General features: G+C 38.9%; 1 protein-coding gene across 1 annotated transcript in view; it reads right to left on the bottom strand.

The window, feature by feature from the left end:
- The window catches only part of RLF (RLF zinc finger), a 75,660-nt gene that overhangs the window by 23,085 nt on the left and 26,380 nt on the right, over positions 1–26,195 (bottom strand). Inside the window, exons 3-5 of the mRNA XM_032160403.2 lie at positions 25,690–25,771; positions 20,728–20,860; positions 14,077–14,279 (exon numbers count right to left, since the gene is read on the bottom strand). Of these exons, the coding sequence (XP_032016294.1) occupies positions 14,077–14,279; positions 20,728–20,860; positions 25,690–25,771 (418 nt within the window). The remainder of the gene's footprint in view (positions 1–14,076; positions 14,280–20,727; positions 20,861–25,689; positions 25,772–26,195) is intronic.

Genomic DNA, 26,195 nt, shown 5'->3' with positions numbered 1-26,195 from the left:
ATTAATTCTTCTGTAAATGCTTTGTTCAGTGAGGCCCTGTGGATGTGGGAAATTTTTTAATTACCCTCTTTACTAGTCATAGGTATATTCAGATTTTCTATTTATCTGTGAGTCAGTTTCTGTGGGTTTCTCTTTCTTTCTTTTCTTTCTTTCTTTCTCTCTCTCTCTTTCTTTCGACAGTTTTGCTCTTATTGCCCAAGCTGGAGTGCAATGGCACAATCTCGACTCACTGCAACCTCTGCCTCCCAGGTTCAAGCGATTCTCCTGCCTCAGCCTCCCGAGTAGCTGGGACTACGGGTGCGCCACCACGCCCGGCTGATTTGTTTTCTGTATTTTTAGTAGAGACGGGGTTTTACCATGTTAGCTAGGCTGGTCTCAAACTTCTGGCCTCAGGTGATCCATCTGCCTTGGCCTCCCAAAGTGCTAGGATTACAGGCGTTGAGCCTCCGCACCGGGCCTCAGTGGGTTTTATCTTTCTAGAAATTTGTTCATTTCATCCAGTAATGTAATTTGTTGGCAAACAGTTGTTACGAGTATTCCTTTATAATCCTTTTTATTTCTGTAAGGTTGATGGTATCTCCTTTTTTATTCCTGATTTGAGTATTCTCTTTGTTCTTGTTTAGTCTAACGGAAAGTATATCAATTTTGTCAATCTTTTCAAAGAACTAACTTTATTACTTTTCTTATTGATTTTATATTCTCTATTTCATTTATTTATATTCTAATCTTTATTATTTCCTTCATTCTGCTTGCTTTCAGTTTAATTTGCTCTTCTTTTTCTAGTTTCTTAAGGTGAATCGTTAGGTTATTGGCTTAAGATATGTCTTTTTTAAAATCAACATTTTACAAATAGACATTTCCCTCCATAAATATTGGTATGTTGTGTTTCATCATTCATCTCAAAGTATTTTCTGGGCTGGGCATGGTGGCTCATGCCTGTAGTCCCAACACTTTGGGAGGCTGAAGTGGGATGACCACGTGAGCCCAGGAGTTCAAGGCTGCAGTGAACTGATTGTGCCACTGCACTCCAGTCTGAGGGACAGAGTGAGACCCTGTCTCAAAAACAACAAAACAAAATACAACAAAAAGTTATTTTCCAATTTATCTTTTTTCTTTAATCCATTGCTTATTTGGGAAGGTAGGTTAAATTTCACTTATTTGCAAATTTCCCAAATTTCCTTCTGCTATTGGTTTCTAATTTTATTTTACTGTAGTTAGAGAACATACTTTATATATTTCAATCCTTTAAAATTTATTTAGGTTTGTTTTATGGGCTAACACATGGTCTATCCTGGAGAATAGACCATATGCATTTGAGAAGAATGTATATTAGCTGCTGTTGGGTGTAGTCTATAGATGCTTGCTCAGTCCAGTTGGTTTACAGTATTGTTTAAGTCTTCCATTTCTTTGTTGCCTAGTTGTTCTACCTATTATTCAGAGTGGTATTAAAGTCTCCAACTCTCATATTTGAATTGTCCATTTGCCTCTTTGATTCTGCTATTTCATGCATTTTGGGCTCTATCATTTCTCAGACTCGACAAGTTTGCTGATTCTTTCTTCTGCTAATTCAAATTTGATGCTGACCTTCTCTAGTGAATTAACTTGAGTTGCTGCACTTTTTGACTTCAGAATTTCATTTTGGTTTTTTATAATTTGTCTTTTTACTGATATTCTCTATTTACTGAGACATTGTTCTCATACTTTTAATTCTTTTTTTCTTTTTTTTTTTTTGAGACAGGCTCACTCTTGCCCAGGTGGGAGTGCAGTGGCATGATCACAGCTCACTGCCGCCTTGACCTCCCAGGCTCAAGTGATCCTCCCACCTCAGTCTCATGAATAGCTGGGACTACAGGTGCACACTGTCACACCCAGCCAATTTGAAAAAATTTTTTGTAGATATAGGGTCTCTACATGTTGCACATGTAGATGTTGCTCAGGCTGGTCTCAAGGGCTCCTCCCACCTCAGCCTCCCAAAGTGCTGGGATTACAGGTGTGAGGCACCTCACCTGGCCTCCTTTAATTCTTTAAGCATGTTTCCTTTAGTTCTTTGAATATATAGTTGGGCCTCGCTATTTGCAGATTCTGCATTTGTGAATTAGCCTACTTGCTAAAATTTATTTGTAAAACCCCCAAATCAATAATCAGAGCACCTCTGTGGTCACTTCACAAACATGCGCAGTGTGACAAAAAATTTGAGTCACCTGACAGGCATATTACCAGCTGAGGTCAAAGGTGATATTCTTATGAGATTTCTTTCTTTTTCTTGAGTAAAACCTCCTCAGATTGCTGTAAAGCCTTTATTTTTCAGAGTTCTAAAAAAGTTAATCTTATTCACTCTCTGGTTTCAAATGGTGATAACTTAGAACTCTTAATTTCCAGCTCAGACGTCTCCTCTAAGTCTCACATTGTGTGAACACTGTCTGTTGTTTCTCTCCCTTTTGTCTTGTTCATTCTTGTATCCCCATTGCCCAGCAGACACCTCCAATGAATGTATACTGAATAAATGGAAGGCATTTCTGCATTATTTCTTGTAATTACATGTGAATCTAAAATTACCTCAAAATAAAATATCTAATTTTACTTAAAAAAGGATCACCTTGGCCACTGCAGAAAACAAATTAGGAAAAGGCAAGATTAGATACAGTTAGAAAGGTTTCAGAATAATCAGGCGATTAAACAACAGTAATAACAAGGCATAAGAGGCAGCCAACTGGCATAACAGAAGGTGGGTACAGGCAGCATACTTATGTTCCTAAGTTATTTTCCTGCTTACGCTATCAATGTAAACTAGTATTCTGGCCAGTGCCATTAATATTTTATCATTACCTTTCTCTAGAATAGTGGTTTTCAATGCAGTATTTCCCTGATTAGTTCTGAGGTATACTGAAAACAATTTGTTCCTAGTAACAGATTTTAAAAATCAAAGTTGATAAATGTTTTATTTTTTCAAAAAGTAGATTTAAGCTTATTCATATAATAATACTTCATTCACTTGCATCCTTGAGTAGAAGAAAGGTGGGAGTTACAGTTAGCAAACTTACATTTCAAGTAACCCTAGATATCTTTGGGAAAATCATCTGTTAGGTTCAAAGACATTACCTGTGAAAAAAGAATACTGACCAGTTTTAAAAACATGAGACTCCTTTTAAACTGCAGTAATGCTACAGACCAGTACTATGATGCTGCATGGACTTTGTCTATTTCTTAAAGAAATAAATGGTCACCAATGCTTCCACTTAAACCCTATCACAGTGTGTATCTGAAAGAAGGCTGAAATGTCCTGCTGAATTCTTGACAATGATATGTCTGATCGACTCTTCATAATGACCCCCTCCAGTGCAATCATACACCAACCAAAATACCCACACATAACCCATGAAAGTAAGACCAGAAGTGAGATCCAAATGCATACAAAGTTCTGGGAAGACGTCTCTTCAAAACCATTTAAAAGAACTGTGCTTTAGGAGATAAAATATCTAAACAAGCAAATCCTCAATTTCTTTATACAGACTTTCTGTCATTAGTGTATTCTGAGTGTATTATCTCATTCCTTGTATGATCACAAGGATAAAGTAAAAGTATTAAGACTTTCAAAATAATCAGACAATTAAACACCAATGGTCTAACAGGCAGTCAATTAGCATAAAAGAAAGTGGTGGAGGTGGCATATTTTAAACTTAATTAAACCTTTTGTAATTATTCCTTGTTCAGAATTCATCTTAATCTTGATTCTTACTTAAACTGCATCTGGAATTTCTATACTCCTGTTTACTTTTTCTTCTACTCCAAACTGAATTCCCACTGGGTCCTGTTTAAATGTATCTGCTCTATCATTTATACCTAGTGACTGTGTCAATTCCCAACAGTGTTAGGCTGGTGAGTAAACTGGATCCTGTTTGTCCTTTCCTTTCCCCATCAGGAAAAGAAGCAACCATCTGCTATTGTGTCTATCAACCACGTCAGACATAGAAGATGTAGTTCATTCAGGGATTAAGAATGAAACGGACCCCTGCCTTAACTGTGCCAAGAACTCTGCTGACAGATTTCTTGAGCTCTTTAAAATAGAAGTGCTTCATGTTTAAAATGCTATCTTTTCTATGTTGAAAACCTGATCTTTGCAAAGACTTCCCCTTTCAGTAATGAAAAAATATAGGAAACATCCACTTGGGACACTGGGCCACTGCCAAGTCTATACCTTTTATTAAAATCCTTTAATATGTAAAGTTAATAGTAATGTCATCTCATTTAATTCTACATAAATAAAGTATCACAACCTAAAACTCCACGATTCCATGAAATTCTTCTGCCTTCCAGACCTACCAGATATCTGAAAGGACTCAGTCTTTACCCACTAGGTTCTGAATTTCAACTTTCAGATGACCCAGTCAATTAATCTTAATTGTATGTGTCTGGCTAAATCTTCCCCAGCAGCGGTTTCCCATTACATATGCCTATTATTGGGATACCCCCAGGTGCCAACATACAATGTACTTTTATTCCCAGCTGTTGCTCAAGTTAACTCTTCTCCTGAACTCAGGTGAAGTAGGTGGCAAATATGTGTGTAACTCTGCTACCTTAGAACATATGCTGAATTTAAACTCAAATTAATCAACATCTAGTGACTCACTAGTAATTTTCCAGAGCAGATTATTTTTAATTCTGTTGACACTTGCAAAATAAAAGTATCACTTTTCTTTTGTTTTTTAATTCTTTTGTTTTTTAATTCTTTTGTTTTTTAATTCTGTTGACACTTGCAAAAGAAAAGATGAGAGACTGACTAGTGGCTGGGCGTGGTGGCTCATGCCTTGTAATCCCAGCACTTTGCGGGGCAGAGGCGGGCGGATAACAGGAGGTCAGGAGTTTGAGACCAGCTGGTCACCGGTAGAAACGGTGAAACCCTGCTTCTACTAAAAATACAAAAAATTAGCCGGGCGTGGTGGCGCGTGCCCGTAATCCCAGCTACTCGGGAGGCTGAAGCAGGAGAATCACTTGAACCCGAGAGGCAGAGGTTGCAGTGAGCCGATATCGCGCCATTGCACTCCAGCTTGGGCAACAAGGGTGAAACACCATCTCAAAAAAAAAGAAAGGAAAAAAAAAGAGAGACTGACTAGTTATGATGATACGATGATACTAGGGTTCCTTTAAAATAATTTTAAGATAACTTTATGTGTACTAAATGTTTTTGCATTGGTATATTTAACAAATTAATCCACATCATGATAAAAATGTTTTAAATCACACCTATATGTATAAATATGAACAGAATGATACATCGCCGAGATGTTCCCAATCAGACCATGGCTTATCAGTGGCTAACACATGGAAATAGGTGGTAGAGTGGAAAGAAGGCTGACCAAGGAGCCAGGTGACCTGCATTCCAGCTGGGCTTGGCGTCTCTAATTAGCTTAATGCAGGAAGGGCCTTGGAAACATTATCAGCTTGGCTTCAGTTTCATCACTTGTAGAACACAGAGGGTTAGACCAAATGATACTAAACCACTGAAATAGACTGAAAAATTTAATTCTTGTAGAGCGGAGGTTAGCAAACATTTTTTGTACAAGGACAGATAGAATATATTTTCAGCTTTTCTGGCCAGAGAGTCTCTGTTACAACTACTCACCTCTGCCATTGTAGCACAAAAGCAGCCACAGACAAGAAATGAATGTGGGACTTCGTGCCAGTAAAACTTTATTTATAAAAACAGGTAGATGGGTGGGGGCCAACCCCCTACGATTTGTTGTGAATAGTATCAAATCGTATTTCCTATAACACAGTTCCCTGCAAACTCAACACAATCAGGAAAAATCCTGTTTCAATACATTGTTATTAATAAACCAGGAAAGATCATGTATAAAACAAAGCTGATCATCTTCCCAGACTCTCCCTTGTCCCTCCACCCATTCTTTCTTCTAATTAGCAGCAGAGCACCACTATTCTTCCAGTCTCTGAAGCTAGAAGCCTTATGAGCCTCTTGAAGGTATCTCTGTACATCCTCCTCTGTTTTTGCCCTGTCAGCAAGTCCTGTCCTTTCTCCTCTTGCTGGCTACAATCTCTTGTCCTAAACATGATACATACTCTTTCTGTCTAGTCTTCCTAAAACACCACTTCAGTCATGTCACTTCCTAACTGCAAAGCCTTCTTAATTTCTACTGCATCAAATCTAACCATTAATGCAATGGAGTTTCCAAGCCCTTCTTTTCCAACCCCAACAGGTCTTATTTCTCACAAGACTTCAATAACCACCCTCTGCCCTAGGCAGGGCATTTATTCTCCAGTGGATCCCTACAAAGTACTCGTTAGTACCTGTGCTTTACTACCATTCAGTCATCTCCAAACCATTCTTTCCACCCATCCAAACCCCACCATTACTTAAAGCTCCAATTCAAGGATCAATTTTTCTATAAACACAGAATTCTCTATCTTTACACTTCTACTGAATTTAGGGCAGTATCATAGAGCTTAGTACTTATCTTTCTGTAATTATTTTTGGCAAACAAACTGGGCCATACACAGTTTGCTGTATTTGCCAATGCCTAATACAACATTAGAAACAAAACAGGTTTTAATTAAGCAAAGGCTGAGAGAGTAAAGTTGTTATTATTACAGGATGAGGAATCAAACCCAAAATGTAATGTTTCGCTGCTGCTTCTGAATTCTTTTGGCATGTGTCAGGTGCTGAGAATAACCATTACTACATCTCAGTCTGATTAACTTCCCCAAACATAAAATACTGCAGCTGCTATTAGAGGTAAGCAATCTATCTCCTTACACTACCTGATACTGCAAATAAATAAATTAGCATACAGGTTTATAGTTGGTCCCTTATGATTGCTTTTTTTTTTTTTTTTTTTTTAAGACGGAGTCTCGCCCTGTCGCCCCAGCTGGAGGGCAAATGGCATGATCCTGGCTCACTGCAACCTCTGCCTCCTGGGTTCAAGTGATTCTGTTGCCTCAGCCTCCTGAGTAGATGGGATTACAGGCGCACACCACCACGCCTGACTAATTTTTTGTATCTTTAGTAGAGACGGGGTTTCACCATGTCCGCCCGCCTCGGCCTCCCAAAGTGTTGGGATTACAGGCGTGAGCCACTCTGCCCAGCCCATATGACTGCTTTTAAAAATGTAGATGAAGTCATAGGAGGCTATCTCTGTGTATACCACGTTTCTCTGTGCAAATTCAGGTTTCACCTCTGATCAGTCTTGACTTCGACTGATCCTCCCTAGTTCTGCACCCCAGGCTTAAAGAATTCTTATACTAGAGTCTATATTTGTACAGTGTCTAAAATATGCCAGGCATTGTGTTAAGTGCTTTAGATATTATCACATTTAAACTATCCAGCCATTTTGTGAGATGGCTACTACTGTTGTGCCTACTTTATAGATAATGAAAATAAAGCTACCTGGCCAAGGCTGTATGGCTAGTAAATGACAATGTCAAGATTCAAGCCTACATATTTTGATTGTTGCTTTCACTTCTCTAGATGTCTTGTGAAAAACATACTCTACCTAAGCTCCTCAGTAAATCCAGTCCAGTAATGAGCCACCCACAAGCCTGAGAACTTCAAAGTCCCCTCCCATCTTTTCTGAAGTTTCCCCTCTGGGTAAACAAAAGAAATAAAAACTTGCCTGCACAACAAGTCTACTTTAAGAACCAGAATCCAGGAAGAACCAGAAGGCTGGCAGTGCCAGTGAGTTGGACCATGTATATGAGATGTGTGAGTGTCAGATTAATATGTACAAAAGCAAAGCAGAGGCAGATCACCTTGGATTTAAACCCTGGGCCCACCACTTACTGGACATCTTACTACTATGGGCCAGTAATATCATCTCTCAGAGCCTCAGTTAATTTCTATAAAATTCAAAGTTTTTTTGTTTTTGAGACAGGGTCTTACTCTGTCATCCAGGCTGGAGTGCAGTGGTATGATCTCAGCTCACTGCAACCTGCACCTCCAGAGCTCAAGCAATCCTCCCACCTCAGCCTCCCGAGTAGCTGGGACTACAGGCACAGGCCACCACGCCCAGCTAATTTCTGCATTTTTTTTTTTTTTTGTAGAGATGGGGTTTCACCATGTTGCCCAGGCTGGTCTTGAACTCTTGGCCTCACGCAATCCTCCCTCCTCAGCATCCCAAAGTGCTAGGATTACAGGCATGAGCCACCACGCCTGGCCGAAATTAATAGATTTTTATAAGGATTAGATACCAACACGTTTAAAGCACACAGCACAGTGCTTGGAACAGACAAGTGAGCAATAAATGTTTTCTGTAGTTATATTTAAGATTCAAGTAGAAAGTCTGAAAAGACAGGCAGTACAAAGCATTTTATCCTTTGATTTCTTTATCACCAGAAAGTCTAACAAATAAGAACATTTATTAATGAGGCCTTAGGTCATAGCTTCAGTCCCCATTTGAGGAAACTACATGTTGTCCACTTGATAGCCACCAACTGGCTGTTTCATCTCTGCATCCCGTATCTGTGCTCCTGTCTAAGGTCATTCCCCAAAACAAAGATGACTAGCATTCTGTCTCTATCTATACTTTCCCTGCTTAGACAATCCTCTCAGATTCAAGTTACTACTAAACTCAAAGTCCAGGCCACAGTGCTAACCCAATATCCATCCCAGAATAAAGTCTGTGAGCACTTAAAAAAATAGGCTAGTTGATAGAAATGCAAAGACTACTAGGAGCCGGGACGGAATCACAAATTCCTGGAGTCAGTATTTTGGCCACTGGGAAGTATCTTAGATATAAGCACATCTTAAATTTCAACAAGGGGCCGGGCGTGGTGGCTTATGCCTATAATCCCAGCATTTTGGGAGGCTGAGGTGGGCAGATCGCTTGAGGTCAGGAGTTGGAGACCAGCCTGGGCAATGTGGCAAAACCCTGTCTCTACTAAAAATACAAAAATGAGCTAGGTGTAGTAGCACACGTCTGTAATCCCAGCTACCTCAGGTGGTTGAGGCAGGAGAATTGCTTCAACTCGGGAGGTGGAGGCTGCATGAGCCAAGATCATGCCACTGCACTCCAGCCTGGGCGACGGAGACTCTGTCTCCAAAAAAAAAAAAAAAAATTTCAACAAAAAAATCTGATAAAAGATTCTCACAGTGGGGAGATATGATCTGGGCCATAGCGGGGGGTCTTAGCCATTTGAAATAACTATTGACCCAAGCACTGATCCAGGATGCAATCAACCTATACAGAAATCTGAATCACAACACTATACTTGGTTTCATCTTGGTTCATATTTTTATAAATATACAGATAGCATAACTATATTTCAAAATAAAATAAAGCTGAGAGAGAGAAATATAAAATCACAATTTTAAAATTCAAAAAGACCCCCAAGCAAAGTTTAAAAACTTACAAAGCATGAGGAATGTTCCAGCTTTGACATTCTGGTCATAACTCAGGTAATAAAGCTAAAAATCCTAGTAACAAAAGATCAAGGGATGAGGCTATATCTTTCATTAATTCATTCAATAAGTATTGAGTGCCTACATGGCTAAGCATTCTTCTAGAATACAGGGATATACCAGTAAACAACCTACGTTCCTGTCCTTCCGGAGTTTACAATCTAGTGGGAGGAAATACTGAGTAATCAAATATGATGCCTAGTAGAAGTAGGTATGTGTACTACGAAGAAAATACAAATAGGCAGAAAGACAAAGTGATAGGGGTCATTTTAAATGGGTTAGTATACATTTATAATAATGACAGCAGATATTTAGGGCAGAGTAGGGGGATAGGGTAATATTTTAGATGAGACAGCGAGGAAGGCCTCTCTGATATGGTAATATTGAACAGACATGAGAACATTTAGAGCAGACATGAGGTAAGGGAGTAAGCCATTCAAATTATCTTGTGGAAGGCAATTCTGGTCAGAGGGAATAGCAAGCACAAAGCTCTAAGACAGGAACATCCTTGGCTTGTTCAAAGAACAGCAAAGACAAGGTGGCTGGAGAGTAGTGGGCACTAAGATTACAAGATAAGGTCAGAGAACGTTAGAAAAGCAGCCAGGGCCCATGGCACATAGAATAAAGAATTCTGAATGTATTCTGAGGAAGATGGAAAGCTATTAGATAATTGTGTGCAGAGGACTGGCATAGCATGACAAGTTTTAGAGAGATTATTCTGGCTATTTTCAAGATAAAATGTAGAGGCCAACAGTAAAACCAAGTATGCCAGTCCAGAGGCTTCTGCATTCATCTTTGAACCCCAATGCCTAACACAGCATTTGGCATATAAACCCTAAGGTAAATACCAACAAGGATAATATTTCTTATCCTATGTCTTTAATATAATATTACTGGTAGTACACCAAACTCAGGTTTGAATCCTAGCTTAACCACTTTAGTTTTGTAACCTTGAAGCATGCAACCTAATCTGAGCCTGACTTTCCTCATCAATAAAATGGAGCTACCTCAGAGCTACTGTGCTGATTAAATGTAGCAAAGTATATAAAGCATTTAGCACGGTGCCAAACACATAGTGAGGACTAAAAAAAACCCTCATAAAAGCAAAGTCCAAATATCAGGAATATCAAGAGCTTAGTTATGGACATGTTAAATTTGAGATATTAGCTCTATAAGTAGAGATGGTAATTAGGTAATTGGATATGGGTCTGGAGTTTGGAGGAGGGAATAGGGCCGGAGAGAAAACTTTTGGGATTCAGACCATAGTTGGTATTTAAAGCCAAAGATGAAGGAAATAAGCCTAGTTAAGTGTAAAAAGAGAAGACCCAGTGACAGAGTCATTGGGTACTGCAATATGTACTCATTAGACAGCAAAGTAGAACTGAGAAAGGAGTAATCAATGAGGTAGACAGAAAACTGAAAGTCATCATTAGATTTAGTGATACGGTATACTGCCAGGGGCAAAGGTCACATTAGAATGTCTTGAAAAAAGAAAAATGGGCCAGGCGCCGTGGCTCACGCCTGTAATCCCAGCACTTTGGGAAGCCGAGGCGAGCGGATCACGAGGTCAGGAGATGGAGACCATCCTGGCTGACACGGTGAAATCCTGTCTCTACTAAAAATACAAAAAAATTAGCCGGGCACAGTGGCAGGCGCCTGTAGTCCCAGCTACTTGGAGAGGCTGAGGCAGGAGAATGGCGTGAACCTGAGAGGCAGAGCTTGCAGTGAGCCAAGATCATGCCACTGCACTCCAGCCTGGGTGACAGCACGAGACTTTCCCAAAAAAAAAAAAAAAAAAAAAAAGAAAGAAAGAAAAATGTTCGATAGTAAATTAAGAAAATTTGTTAAAGAAATCATGCTTAAAAAGCCAGAAGGAAATGGGGCAGTAGCTAAAAGTAGAAACAGGATCTAAAGCAGTGTTATTTTTATTTTATTTTATTTTTTTGAAGACAGAGTCTCGCTCTGTTGTTCTGTTGCCCAGGCTAGAGTGCACTGGCATGATCTCAGCTGACTGCAGCCTCTGCCTCCTGGGCTCAAGCAATTCCCAGGCTCAAGCAATTCTTGTGCCTTGGCCTCCCTAAGTGCTGGGATTACAGGCATGAGCCACCACCTCTGGACCTAAGAAGGGCTCTTTTTTAAGGACAGAATAAATAATAGCATAAATGCCAATGGTGTGGTTATAACAGAGACAGGGAAATTGATGATGTAATAGAGAAAAGGAGAACTGCTGTAGCATTATCCTTAAGGGAGACATCAATTGAAATACAGAAGTGAGGGAGGCTGGCCTTAGCTAGGAGAACAGATATAATTTATCTCTAGTAACAGAAGAGAAGATGTACATTCATAGATGCTGGTAGATGAATAGATGTTTCAGAGACAGAGCTTATGAAAATTCTCTTATTTATCTTCTCAGCACTTCGATTTTTTTCAGAGAAATAAGGAGTTAAGTTCAGCAACAGAGAAACAGGGCAGAAAGTATTACAGTATAGTTTTGAAGAATAAGAAAAAACTATGCAACTATCTAAGAGTGGGAGAACAAATGGGCTAAAGAAATATAGGCTGGGCACAGTGGCTCACACCTGTAATCCCAGCACTTTGGGAGGCTGAGGTGGGCGGATCGTTTGACCCCAAGAGTTCGAGACCAGCCTGGGCAACATGGCAAGACCCTGTCTCTCCAAAAAAAAAAATTAGCCGGGAATGGTAGCATGTTTCTGTGGTCCTAGCTACTCCAGGGGCTGAGGCAGGAAGATCACTTGAGCCCAGGATTTTGAGGCTGCAGTGAGCAGTGTGCACCACACTCTAGCCTGGAGTAAAATTAGCTGGCAGATTTTTCTCCATGTAAATTTGGCCCCATGAGTGCAGGTAAACACATAGAGAGTAGGTGAAGATTTAGGGATAATCAGGATACTGGTAGTCAAACAAGCACAATTAAGAGAGAGACCAGTGGCCGGGAGCAGTGGCTCACGCCTATAATCCCAGCACTCTGGGGGGCCGAGGCGTGTGCATCATGAGGTCAGGAGTTCGAGACCAGCCTGGCCAAGATGGTGAAACCCCGTCTCTACAAAAATACAAAAAAATTAGCCAGGCTTGGTGGTGGGCAACTGTAATCCCAGCTATTCGGGAGGCTGAGGCAGGAGAATTGCTTGAATGCAGGAGCCGAGATCACACCACTACACTCCAGCCTAGGCAACAGAGCGAGACTCTGTCAAATAAAAAAAAAGAGAGAGAGAGAGAGAGAGAGGACCTGAGAGTACACGCAAGGGAGTGATAATGATGATGTGACAATGACAAAGCAGAGTTAAGTAGGGAAGTGAGTACATAAGGGGGGTAAGGGAGAATGAAAAGGTGACAAGATCAACAGATCTTGATTGATCCTGGTGGAGTCTGTATATTAAAGGGAGTAAGGTGGAAAGATAGACAATTGTATTTGGAGAGTAAGATATTACAAGTAAAAGTTTCAGAATTACTACAGCATAAAACCAGATCCTTGGGACTCCTACATCTAATAAAAAATTTCAGTTCAGAGTAAGAATCCATATGTCAGAATTAAATGGCAGTTAAGAGGATTAAAGGTAGATGATGAAATAAAGCTTAAGAATCTCTAGTTTTTTTCTGTATAATATGTCAAAAACCATTAGAGAAGTCTAACTCCAAATTTAAGAAACATAATAATTCAGGTTTTTTTTTTTTTTTTTAAGGATGCAATCTGATAGATAAAATAGTTGTTTTTTGTTTTTTTTGAGACGGAGTCTCACTCTTGTCACCCAGGCTGGAGTGCAGTGGCACAATCTCGATGCACTGCAACCTCCACCTCCTGGGTTCAAGCGATTTTCCTGCCTCAGCCTCCTGAGTAGCTGGGATTACAGGCGCCCACCACCATGCCCGGCTAATTTTTGTACTTTTAGTAGTACAAGCTGAAGCAGGTGGATCAGTTGAAGTCAGGAGTTCAAGACCAGCTTGGCCAACATGGTGAAACCCCATCTCTACTAAAAAGTACAAAAAGTAGCCAGGCATGGTGGCCCATGCCTGTAGTCCCAGCTACTTGGGAGGCTGAGGCACAAGAATCACTTGAACCCGGGAGGCAGAGGCTGCAGTGAGCCGAAATCGCACCACTGCACTCCTGCCTGGGTGACAGAGCAAGACCTTGTCTCCAAAAAAAAAAAAAAACAAACTCAACCCTTATTTTCCATGGTATCCAGTTTGGCCACTTAATTGTTCAGGATGTAGTCATGGAATCTAGAATCCTATACTTTTCTGCTTACAAAATTAAATATATAAAGTAACTTAAGCTAAAATTAAGTGCCATTTTCTTTAGTTTATCCCTTGATGCCATGATTAACAACTTCTGCATTCTCCAAACATGGAGACATCATTACTTTAAAAAGAAAAAACCACTTTCATATTTAAAATTCACAGCAAATCATCACCCAAATAAGTAAACATCCCTCTGTATATTCTTTAGTTATCTACTTTTCAAATCCACTCTAAAATATTACATTCTATCTGTTGAGCAGTTAAATATACAATTAAAATCATACATTTTGGTAGCCGGAAAAAAATGAATCTTGGTTTTCATTCTAAAGGGAAAAAATAAACCATGCAATATATATATAAATCTATTAAATTAATACCAAGTTTAAATGATGACAATTATTTACTTTACTCACCTCCTTAATAGCATCTTCATTAGGGAGCATAGAACATAAACATGTGATATATGCTTGCTGAAAAGATGACACATTTGAAATTTCTTTAGATTCTGCACATAGTTTTGATAAAGCAGTAGCCTGGGGGATGCAGTTAGATCTCAACAAATGTTTTATTCGCATTTGCAGAAAGGAAGGTCCTTCTTGTGCAATCAATTTATTGACTAGAAAAAATGAAAAATAAAACAGTTTGACAACATACCACATAACATGTCAGACTTGCTAAGATGAAAGTTTGAGATCTTTTTATTTGATTTTTAGCTAATAAAAATTTAGTTTATATAAATGGGAAGTTTATTCTGGTCTCAATATTCATCTAATAGAGATGAGAGGAAAATTAAGAAATAGTGAAATGAACTATAAGCATAAATGCAAGAAATGAAGCAAGTAACCTATGTAATATTAACAACTATCAACTGAATGCTTATGAGACATCAAGTTTTAAGCTGCCTATTTTTATATACCTCTCATTTATTCTTCACACCACCACCAAGGCAAGTATTATTATCCCCAGTCTAAGGTTAGGAAAATTAATATTCACAGAAGTTAGGTAACTTGCCAAGGATTCCAAAGCCAGTGGTGCTCTTTCCTCTAAACCAGGCATTTCTCAAAGTGTGTTCCACCGACCAAAAGACCTGAGAGATAGTCCTAGAAAAAAAAAGGATTCCTTGGTCAAATCTCTGAACAGTCCTGCAATAAAGAAAACTGTTCACTTTTATTTAAAAACCCAATGTTTCCTAAACTGATTTGACCAGAGAACCCTTTTATACATATTAGTAACCTGTAAAACATGTGTTCCTGGTTCGGTACACACTTTGGAAAATGCTACTCTGAAAGCTTCAGAAGTACTGAAACTCAGTACTTCTGAGCTGTACTGAATATTAGGCACTTGGCATTGACTGTACAGTGCTCTGGATGAGCCTTCAATTTTTTTTTTTTTTTTTTTGAGACGGGGTCTCGCTGTCGCCCAGGTTGGAGTGCCGTGGCTCGATCTTGGCTCACTGCAAGCTCCGCCTCCCAGGTTCATACCATTCTCCTGCCTCAGCCTCCTGAGTAGCTGGGACTACAGGTGCCCGCCACCATTCCCAGCTAATTTATTGTATTTTTAGTAGAGACAGGGTTTCACCGTGTTAGCCAGGATGGTCTCGATCTCCTGACCTCGTGATCCACCCACCTTGGCCTCCCAAAGTGCTGGGATTACAGGCATGAGCCACCGCGCCCGGCCGAGCCCTCAATTTTTGAATAGTAAATATCCAACAAGTATGTGACATCACTACATAGTATTACTTAAAGAACGGAGGTGAGAATATTGCATGTCAAGCCAAGTGGTGAGTAAACAAACTGCTTTAGGTGGTTAATCTAAAGCAGTATCTCTCAGACTTGAAAGTGCCTTCTGGGTCACCTGGGGAGCTTATTAAAATGCAGATTCTGATTTATTAGGTCTGGGACCTGAGATTTTGCTTTTCTAACAAGCTCCCAGGTGTGTGTGTGTGTGTGTGTGTGTGTGTGGGTGTGTGTGTGTGTAGACTAGCAATAGTTTATACTAAGGACAAACCACTGGCCCAATTTTAACTACATATCAGAATCAATCGTAAAATTATCCTTTAAAAAAATATAAAGAAAAACACATATATATAATCACAGATTTCAAAAGGACAGAAAAAGCTATACAGTTAAAGTTTTTCTCCCTCCTACCTTGACCTCAGTGCTCTGGCTTCCCACCCTGAGAAACAAGTTTCCAATTTCTTGTTTATCCTTCCAGAAATATTCTATGAGTATGGAAGACATTTTCTTTTGCCACTTAATATATGATACAGGTTATTCCATCATCTGCGCAGTTAGAGCTACCTTCTTATTTTTAACAACTGAATAGCATTCTGTGGTACGGATGTACTATAATTTATTTAACCAATCCCCTACTGATACACTTGCAGGCTGTTTCCAATCTCTGTCAATCATCAATAATGCTGCAGCTTACAACCCTATATATAGGTCATCTGAAACATGTGAATAAATCTACAGAACAAATTCCTAGATGCGGAATTGCTAAATTAAAGGCTCTGTTCACTTGTAATACTGACTCATACTGCCAAATTGCTCTCCAAAAATTGTACCAATTTATATTCCCATCAGCAAAATGTAAATGCCCATTTCCTAAGGCACTTCAAAAAGTTCTGGATTCCAGAGCTCCAACTCTGGAGATTATGATTTAGCAAGTGGAGTCTGGACCTTGGGATGTATGTTTTTTGGTTTTAAACTCCATAGATACTCTAATATGTAGCCAAGGTCAAAAAGCATGGAGGGAAAACAGGTCACAATCACTTGGACTTTTCCATTTTAGTCCCACAGTTACTAAATTCCACAAGATGAACTCACAATCATACCCTTCACTCACATAGCTCCTTATTCCCTACTTCTATTTTAAGCAATGATATTCTCTCAATTATACAACAATAAAATTTTGGCATTATCTTTCCTTGATACTTCCTTTCCTCAAGGAAATCAACTTATTATGTCCTAGTAATTCTTTTCTAATTATCTCCAATCTAATTCATGCCTATTATTTCCTGTCACATGTCTCCCCTATATCCTATTCTGCCTGCCTAACATCAGATTCTGCTCTATTTATCTGCCATATGAGGTTGTAAGCAATTCTGCAAATCCCACAGGAAGCAACATACCTGATAACAGGCGTACTACCTATACAACCTATCACCTTACAAATTCCCACAGCATTTTACTTCTTTCCCCACATTTAGTTTTCTCGAAGAATAGTGATAAGGGATTATAGTGTACAAAGGTTAACATTTCAGGTTTTAGAATCACTGATCTGAGGTTGAAACCTGATTCTGATACATAGCTGTGAGACCCTTGGACAAATTAACTGACCTCTCTGAGACTCAAGTTTCTTCATCTGTAAAAAGGTTATATCCATCTCACACGGATGAACAAATTAAAGAAATACTAGAAATGCAGATAAGACTCACCACAGGCCAAACATGGAGTAAATGTTCAATAGTACTTACTACTGTCTCTGATATCTCCTTTATTACACTGTCAGCAATTTGTGAACAAATATCATGTCTTGTTAGCCTTTGTATTCCCTACAGCACTAAGCACAAGGCCTTGTATATTACGGATGTTTAATTAAACCATGCACTTAGCAACTGAAGGGTCATCGCTCTCCAATCAAAAACGTTTTAACGTCACCTCACCTGGGCTCAAATTCGGCCTCCACAATTTTAACTACATGGTCTTGGGTATGTGTAATCTCTCACCTGTTTCATGGATTATATGAGATATGAAAGCACAAATACAGTGCCCAACACATAGCAGGCACTCTGAAAATCATAGCTATTATTTCTATGCGGTAAGCTATTTTATTCAATAATTATAACTACAGTTAAACTGCTGCTAAATCAATTTTAACATATAGCTCAATCTTGTATTTTACAAATCATTTGAAGATATCAATCTTTAAATTTCTTTATTGAAAGGAAATCTACCATATGCTTCAATATTTAAAACAATATGTCTCACTCCCAATCACATTCCTTTCTGTATCTCATTTCTTCAAACATTTCAACACAAAATTTTTTTTTAGTTTTTATACCCTTCCTTCTATCTAGACTTAACAATTGAACTGGTTTGCCATATTTCTTTGCCTTCTCTTTTTCAGAACTATTTAAAAGAAAGGTGCAGACATCATGACACTTTATCTTATACTATATACTTCATTATGTAAAAACATTAACACTTAAGATCCAGTTGAAAAACAGCTCTGCCAGGCGCAGTGGTGCACGCCTGTAATCCCAGCACTTTGGGAGGCTGAGGCAGGTGGATCATCTGCGGTCAGGAGTTCGAGACCAGCCTGACCAATATGGTGAAAACTCATCTCTAAATATAAAAAATTAGCCGGTGTGGTGGCACATGCCTGTAATCCCAGCTACTTGGGAGGCTGAGGCAGGAGAATGACTTGAAACCAGGAGGTGGAGGTTGCAGTGAGCCGAGATCACGCCATTGCACTCTAGCCTGGGCAACAAGAGTGAAACGCTGTCTTTAAAAAAAGGCCGGGCGCAGTGGCTCACACCTGCAATTCCAGCACTTTGGGAAGCTGAGGGCAGATCACCTGAGGTCAGGAGTTCGAGACCAGCCTGACCAACATGGAGAAACCCCATCTCTACTAAAAATACAAAATTAGCTGGGCATGGTGGCGCATGCCTGTAATCCCAGCTATTCAAGAGGCTAAGGCAGGAGAATTGCTTAAATCCCGGAGGCGGAGGTTGCAGTGAGCTGAGATCACGCCATTGCACTCCAGCCTGGGTAATAAGAGCAAAACTCCATCTCAAAAAAAAAAAAAAAAAGAAAAGAAAAACAGCTCTTCCATGGCATCTTTACTGATCATGTCAGGTGAATATCAGGTAAAAGTATCAACAATTGGCACTTATTACAGAAGACAATCAGTGAGATGAACATCACTGCTTTTTGGTATCAAATATGTTAAATATCTGGCCTGCAAGGGCAGCAGAGATGTAAATAAAGCTTTTTAATCTTTTGACCCGAAATTAGATTAAGGGCCAACTGTGAAAGGAGGCAGGCTACATGTTACCCACCACTTATACTGTGGTCCTCAACATAATTCCTTAGATATGTAGGTATCATGTACCTGTTCAGAGTCTTAAAGATAGTGAGTGCTTAATTAATATTTACTGAATAGACAGGATACCAAGAATGTTAGGTAAGCAATGCTTCTCCCCATTTCTTGATGTTTTTCTATGTTAAAAATGATTAATTACTGTTAACTCCAGAGGTGGGGTGACATAGTTGATTAGTATATCAGGGGAAAATACACTAAGGATGTTTAACTCAACTCCACCCTTTTTCCTCCTGGGCTTGGGCCTGCCTGCACAAAACATGCAATCTCCTCTGCCCCAGTCAAGACTTATCTGGATAGGAATCTGCCCAATTCTGGGATGTTTCTGAAATTACCTGGCTCTAACAGCTTTTGTCAATAACAAAGGTGATATTTTAGCCTCCATCTACCTACATTTACAAGGGGATGCCGTTTATTGAGGACCTCAATGGAAAACTATAAACACCAATCTTTTTCTATGTAACAGCTCTTTTTCTTATTCTTTTTTTTCTTGTCAGTGCAACTGGTAAGCACCAGAATGATCAGAGGAAACAGATCAAGAGAAAATCTAAGTGCCTTTATGCCCATCTTCTCACTATACAGAGAGGTCCAAACACCATGTATATGGTAGGTGCTTAAGCCTGGTGAATGGATAAGCTAACTGGGATATTTTGAAGGAGCGACAATCAAATGGCTAGTTCTAAGACCTAAAGATATCTCAAAATGTGTAATAATTGTTCTAAAGTCTGTTTTTATAGCAAAAAATGTACTTAACAGAGTGTAACCCTTTGAACTTTCCATTAACTTGACGTAAATGAAGTTACAGTTGTTGGCTCTATCAAACAAGATACTTTTGTGTATCTAAAATGCAAATGTCAATTCAAAACCATAATTTTTCTGGTCTTCGACTGACAATTTTGCAAATAAGATATTTCATTCTGGCCAGATATGGTGGTTCATGCCTGTAATCCCAGCACTTTGGGAGGCTAAGGCAGGAGAATCTCTTGAGTCTAGGAGTTCAAGACCAGCCTAGGCAACATAGTGAGACCCCCATATCTACAAAAAATAGAAAAATTAACTGTGCACAGTGGCGCATGCCTGTAGTCCCAGTTACTTGTGAGGCAGAGGCAGGCGGATCACTTGAGCCTGAAAGGTAAGAGGCTGCAGTGAGCCATAATTGTGCCACTCCAGCCTGGGTAGCAGAGTGAAACCTTGTCTCAAATTAAAACAAAACAAAACAAAAACAACAAAAACTTCCTTCTTTGCATCTCTCTATAAAACAATGAATTCCAATTATCTCATATATATAAAATAAAAAAGAAATTTTTTTTCACGGCCCTCAGTTGTTGCAGCCAATAAAAAAGGTATAAGCAGACCGGGCGCAGTGGCTCGTGCCTATAATCCCAGCGCTTTAGGAGGCCAAGGCGGGTGGGGATCACAATGTCAGGAGTTCGAAACCAACCTGACCAACATGGTAAAGCCCTGTCTCTACTAAAAATACAAAACTTAGCCAGGCGTGGTGGCGCGCGCCTGTAATCCCAGCTACTCAAGAGGCTGAGGCAGAAGAATTGCTTCAACCCAGGAGGCAGAGGTTGCAGTGAGCCGAGATCCTGCCATTGCACTCCAGCCTGGGTGACAGAGCGAGACTCCGTCTCGGGAAAAAAAAAGAAAGGAAAAGTATAAGCAAAGCTCTACCACACACCAAAGATTACAGCAGATTATTCATTTCTATTTCAGGAACTTTGTATGAACATTGTTACTCAATGCAAAATTTAAAAATGAGTGCAAAGGGACTTAAAACTAACAATGCAAGAATCCTTACTTAAGCAAAACATTAAATGCTAATAGTTAACTTTTACTACTCAAAGTAAAAACAAAGACTAGATATATACACGAGTTAAATTCCCAAAATTTTAACCCATAATCAATTCCAACTTTCTCAGAACTAAATCCTCATCCAATATAGTCTTAAGACTTACCTTCCTCCGTTTCTACTGGCTGTTGAGACAGAATTTTAAGAAGAACTGGGTTTTTCCATACCCCTTCCTTGGTAACATGAACCAATATTTGTAGGTTATTATTCCCAAATTCCAATAATGCATCATGTGACTCCTAGAACAAGAACAGCACACCCAGAAAATAAGTTAACAATAGAAAAATTAGTTTTGCCTTTTCAACGTATCTGATACACCTAGGAATTGAAAGAACCAATACTTTGGATTTCCTAAAAACAAGTAACCAAAAAGACTATACTCAAAGCCTTGTGAAATTCTGTTGCTGTCCTTTTTTTTTTTTTTTAAAGACAGAATCTTACTCTGTCACCCAGGCTGGAGTGCAGTGGTGCGATCTCAGCTCACTGCAACCTCCACCCCCTGGGTTCAAGCAATTATCCTGCCTCAGCCTCTTGAGTAGCTGGAATTACAGGCGTCAGTCACCACGCCCAGCTAATTTTTGTATTTTTAGTAGAGACAGGGTTTCACCATCTTGGCCAGGCTGGTCTTGAACTCCTGACCTCGTGATCCACCCGCCTCGGCCTCCCAAAGTGCTGGGATGACAGGCGTTGAGCTATTGTGTCCAGCCTCTGTTGCTGTTTTTAGAAAAAAAAAAAAAAAAAAAACTATGATGGGGCTGGGCACAGTGGCTCATGCCTGTGATCTCAGCACTTTGGGAGGCCGAGGCGGGTGGATCACCTGAGGTCAGGAGTTCAAGACCAGCGTGGCCAACATGACAAAACTCTGTCTCTATTAAAAATACAAAAAATTAGCCGGGCGTGGTGGTGCCTGCCTATAGTTCCAGCTACTCGGGAGGCTGAGGCAGGAGAATCACTTGAGCCTGGGAGGCGGAGGTTGCAGTGAGCCATGATTGTGCCACTGCGCTCCAGCCTGGGTGACAGAAAAAGACTCCGTCTCATAAATAAATAAATAAATAAATAGGATGTTTTCACTAAGTAAAAGAGTGCCTTTAAAATGTTTTCCTGAATTCCTCCCTGGTAAAATTATCACCACAATTCAAGTTAAGTCCTTGCATTACTGTAGGATATTTGGAGTGCCCTACTATTAGGATCACTCATATGACTAGCAGACTCTGAAGACTTGAATGATAGCCCTGGTGGAGGCTGATTTAATTATTTTTTTTGTTTTGTTGGGTTTTTTTTGGAGATGGAGTTTCGCTCTTGTTGGTTCAAGCGATTCTTCTGCCTCAACCTCCCAAGTAGCTGGGATTACAGCCACCACGTCCGGCTAATTTTTGTATTTTTAGTAGACACGGGGTTTTGCCACGTTGGTCCAGGCTGGTCTCGAACTCCTGACCTCAGGTGATCCACCTGCCTCGGCCTCCCAAAGTGTTGGGATTAAAGGCATGAGCCACTGCGCCCGTTTATTTAATTATTTTAAAGCCATTGGTGCCGCTTTCTTCTAAAGAATTCTGCAGTACTCACACAAGCTGCCTATTCCTCTAACAGGAATTACAGGAGTATTACTTAGTGACACAGATCTTTATATAATTGTTTAAATTCGTCTAAAAAATTGCTATTTAAATGACAGGTGGCTCTATATAAAATGTCCTGAAAAGTCTAAGTTATTAACTCAGCAAACAAAATGTATTTACCAAGAGTTTGTTCATTAAAGTTCTTATATTCAAGGGTGAGGGAAAAGGAGTCAGAAATGTAATTCAGTATAAATGATTACGTATATGTCTCACTGTCCTCTATTACTACTGAGGATTATTGATTACGGTGAGCTTGTTCCCATGTTCTAAAATTCTAACTTGTTTCCTTTAAACTCCTGAAATTCTCTAGGAACATAAGCTTCCATTTACATCAACATTTCTTTGGAAAATATAAGCCAAAAATGTTCACAGGCATAAGAATATAGTTTAGTATTCACTCAAGTGAAAACTACAAGATATAAAGTCTCCCCCATCCCTTAACTTTCATGTTAAAATAGGCTTTTACTACACATATACACCCACCCACACACCCACCCAATATGTTGCATTATTTTCTGCTGAGAAAGGACTTAAAATATGGAATTGATACAGAAAGTAGTATTTCTAATTATTAGTTCACCAATAGCAATATTTAACAAATGCTGCAATTTTCCTTTAACAGCTTGACTTGTCCTTGGGCTTCTTTCTTCTTAACTTAGAATGACTCGCATTTACTTTGGAGTGAGGAGAAAGAGTACATGTGAAAAGTTAAAAATTTGCGGTGTCAGGTTTACCATATTTATAATGTCTAACTGACCTGTACCATTACACTTTAGCAGAAAATACTACCACCCACCATGATATGCAGCAACTGAAATAAAAACCACAGTGTGAGTTTCTTTTTAAAAGTTCTCTACTTTTTCATTTGTTAAAGTTCAAAATACAGTTTACTCAGAATAAGAATGGTGTGTAATCCTTTGTTAACAATAGACATCTGATATAGCAAAGTTATTTTTTAAAAATAACATTAAATCTACAAAACTACAAAAACTATGGTAGCATTTCAAGAATAATTTTAAAACTTCAATTTGTTTATTTTTAAGGTGGAAATATCCTAGCCCAGTTCTTGAAATCTACAATACAGAAATAATAGCACAAGATGCTCACTTTTTTTTTTTTTTTGGCTAAGACCACTCTGCTGCCCTTTTCAAGATGTTCACTCTTGCACCATTTAAAATAAATAGCAAGACATTGGTCAATTAAAGGCACAACCACAAAACAGAATTCTAGGTGATCATCAAAACAGGAGATCTACATATGCAATCTTAGATATATGTCCATGATTATTATGTAAAAAACCAAGTTGCAGAAAATAGGCTCTCATTTTTCATTAAAAAATCATTTGCAGAGTGTATATTTTTATATCCATAGGAAAAAAGTTACTCAGCTATAAATAGTAATTGGGAAATAGTCTACCTGCAGCCTGCTCTGATAAAAACTGTTCTCTTACCAAAAGTATCCTTAATACCATTTGCTGCCTTGTCCATTTATAATATAAAATAAGAAAAATTAAGGGCTTTTTATCTTTTGGATTTCAACAGGGATCGTGTCTTCACATTTATTTGTACCCCTACTACATTTATTTACTGAACACGTTAAAAAATATATCCTACACATTTCATAAACCTGAAAAAGCTTACACAAGTGGAAAAAGAGGCAACTATTTTATTCAAGCAAGCTATCTAAGAAAAGAATAAAGAAATATGAGAGAATTCCCTCTAAAAAGGATAGAGGTTGAGTATCCCTAATCCAAAAATCTGAAATCCAAAATGTTCCTCAAATCCAAAACTTTCTAAGCATCAACACGATACTCAAAAGAAATGCTCATTGGAACATTTTGGATTTTCAGATTAGGGATGCTGAACTACTAAGTGTAATGCAAATATTCCAAAATCCAAAATACCCCTAAGCATTTGAGATATGGGATACTCAAACAGTATTAATATAGTAGTAATAGTCCTAATTAGGATTTGCCCTTCTAGAATGCCATATGCCAGAACAAAATGACTGGCAGGCTTCAGAACATAGAGTGATAAAAATCAAAGTGCTATGCATGAAAGATGATTTTAGCAGCTGTACAGATATGTGAGATACTAGGACTGCATTACAGGGATTTAAATAGGCCAAGAACATGACAAAGAATCCTCTTCTCACTAAAGAGAACATTATATCATTTCATTTTGGGTTATGAATTCCAGAGGAAAGAAATGTTCAGATAATGACGTGTGTCTGTTAATATGCACGTCTCTATTTGTGCCTCCATGAAACAGGTCTAAGCTGCTATAACAGGTCTAAGCTGTGTCCTCAAGGAAGTAGTTAGCAAAGTAAGCTCAGGGCTTGAAATCTGTATGTAACTTTGTCCAAGCTAATTAATCTCTCTTCACCTGTCTCCCCATTTGTAAATGGAGATTCAAATAATCCTCACACTATAAGGTTTGTAATTTGATTAGAAGATATAAAACAAACAAACAGAAAAAAGAAGATATAAAACAAGTAAAATGTAGTGTAAAGCAGTGATTGGTACATAATTAGTGATCAATAAATGAATGACTGCATGCATTTATTTTTAGAGATGAGTCCTTTTATTTTAGGGATGAGCCCTGTCACCCAGGCTGGAGTGCAGTGGTGTGATCATATCTCACTGCAGCGTGGGACTCTTGGGCTCAAGAGATTCTCTTGCCTCAGCCTCCTGAGTGGCTGAGACTATAGGTATGTACCACCATGCCCGGTCTATTATTTGTCTCTTTTTTTTTTTTTTGAGACGGAGTCTCACTGTTGCTCAGGCTGGAGTGCAGTGGCGTGATCTTGGCTCACTGCAACCTCTGCCTCCTGGGTTCAAGCAATTCTCCTGCCTCAGCCTCCTGCCTCAGCCTCCCAAGTAGCTGGGATTACAGGTGCCCGCCACCATGCCCGGCTAATATTTGTGTTTTTAGTAGAGACATGGTTTTGGCATGTTGGCCAAGCTGGTCTCGAACCCCTGACCTCAGGTGATCCGCCTGCCTTGGCCTCACGAAGTGTTGGGATTACAGCGGTGAGCCACCACACCCAGCCAGGTACAATTCTTAAAGTGTTAGGAAGAAAAAGGTGAACCTTAGATGTAATAAAATAGTGTTTTGTATATTGAAGGTTATCAATAAGTATGCTACGAAGGATCCAAATACTGTTACTTTATAATCATGTATGATTTTGATAGCTTTATGCTGTCTAAACTTTATGTTTGAATAATGAAACTTTTTTGTTGATTTCTAACTATGCAGAGGCAAACAAAACCAAACCAAAAAAAACCCATTTTTAATACATCCCCTTCATGTGAAGGGCCTTTTTATCATTTCATGACCTTAATACCAATATATAATAAACTTGTTTTTGTTCTAAGGTTTCAATTTTAGTTTGCTGGGAGTAATTAATTAGGTGTCTTGGATACAGAAAATTTTTCTGAGTTGAAATCAACTCACCTGTAGAGACTGAAGGAATGGTAGCCAGACTTCACATGGCAGTTCACTTTCAGACACTGAAAGCAGTAATTCAAAACAACTCCTACAATAAAAATGAGTAAGTATATAAAGGTGGTTACAGTAATAATTAAGTAGAGTATGACAGCAATATTAAAAATCTATTTTACATTTGTTTAGACTATTTTAAATGTTTTTACTCTTCAAAATTTGCTTCAGAGTTTATATTGACTGTTCAATTTAAAAAGGAGGAAAAAAAGAAAGACCACAAGGCTTTATATTTACATTGTTGCTTTAGTACATTTGGTAAGAATATAATAAGCTCTTTAGAAATCACATTCCAAGCAGTTTTATTTTGTTCATTTGGGTGTGAAGAGGCACCCATATAGGACAATTCTAATTCCAGTAGACAAAAATGGGAGCTCATACTGTCAATTCAGCTGATAAATGATAAATATATGTAACTGTTATCGATAGGTTTCTGTCACTTGCAGAGGAAGCATGAAGAC

This window comes from Hylobates moloch, unplaced genomic scaffold (assembly GCF_009828535.3).
Source record: "Hylobates moloch isolate HMO894 unplaced genomic scaffold, HMol_V3 SCAFFOLD_8, whole genome shotgun sequence".
Taxonomy (NCBI): Eukaryota; Metazoa; Chordata; class Mammalia; order Primates; family Hylobatidae; genus Hylobates; species Hylobates moloch.
The sequence above is the reverse complement of the archived record's forward strand: the minus strand, read 5'-3'. Positions and strand labels throughout refer to the sequence as shown.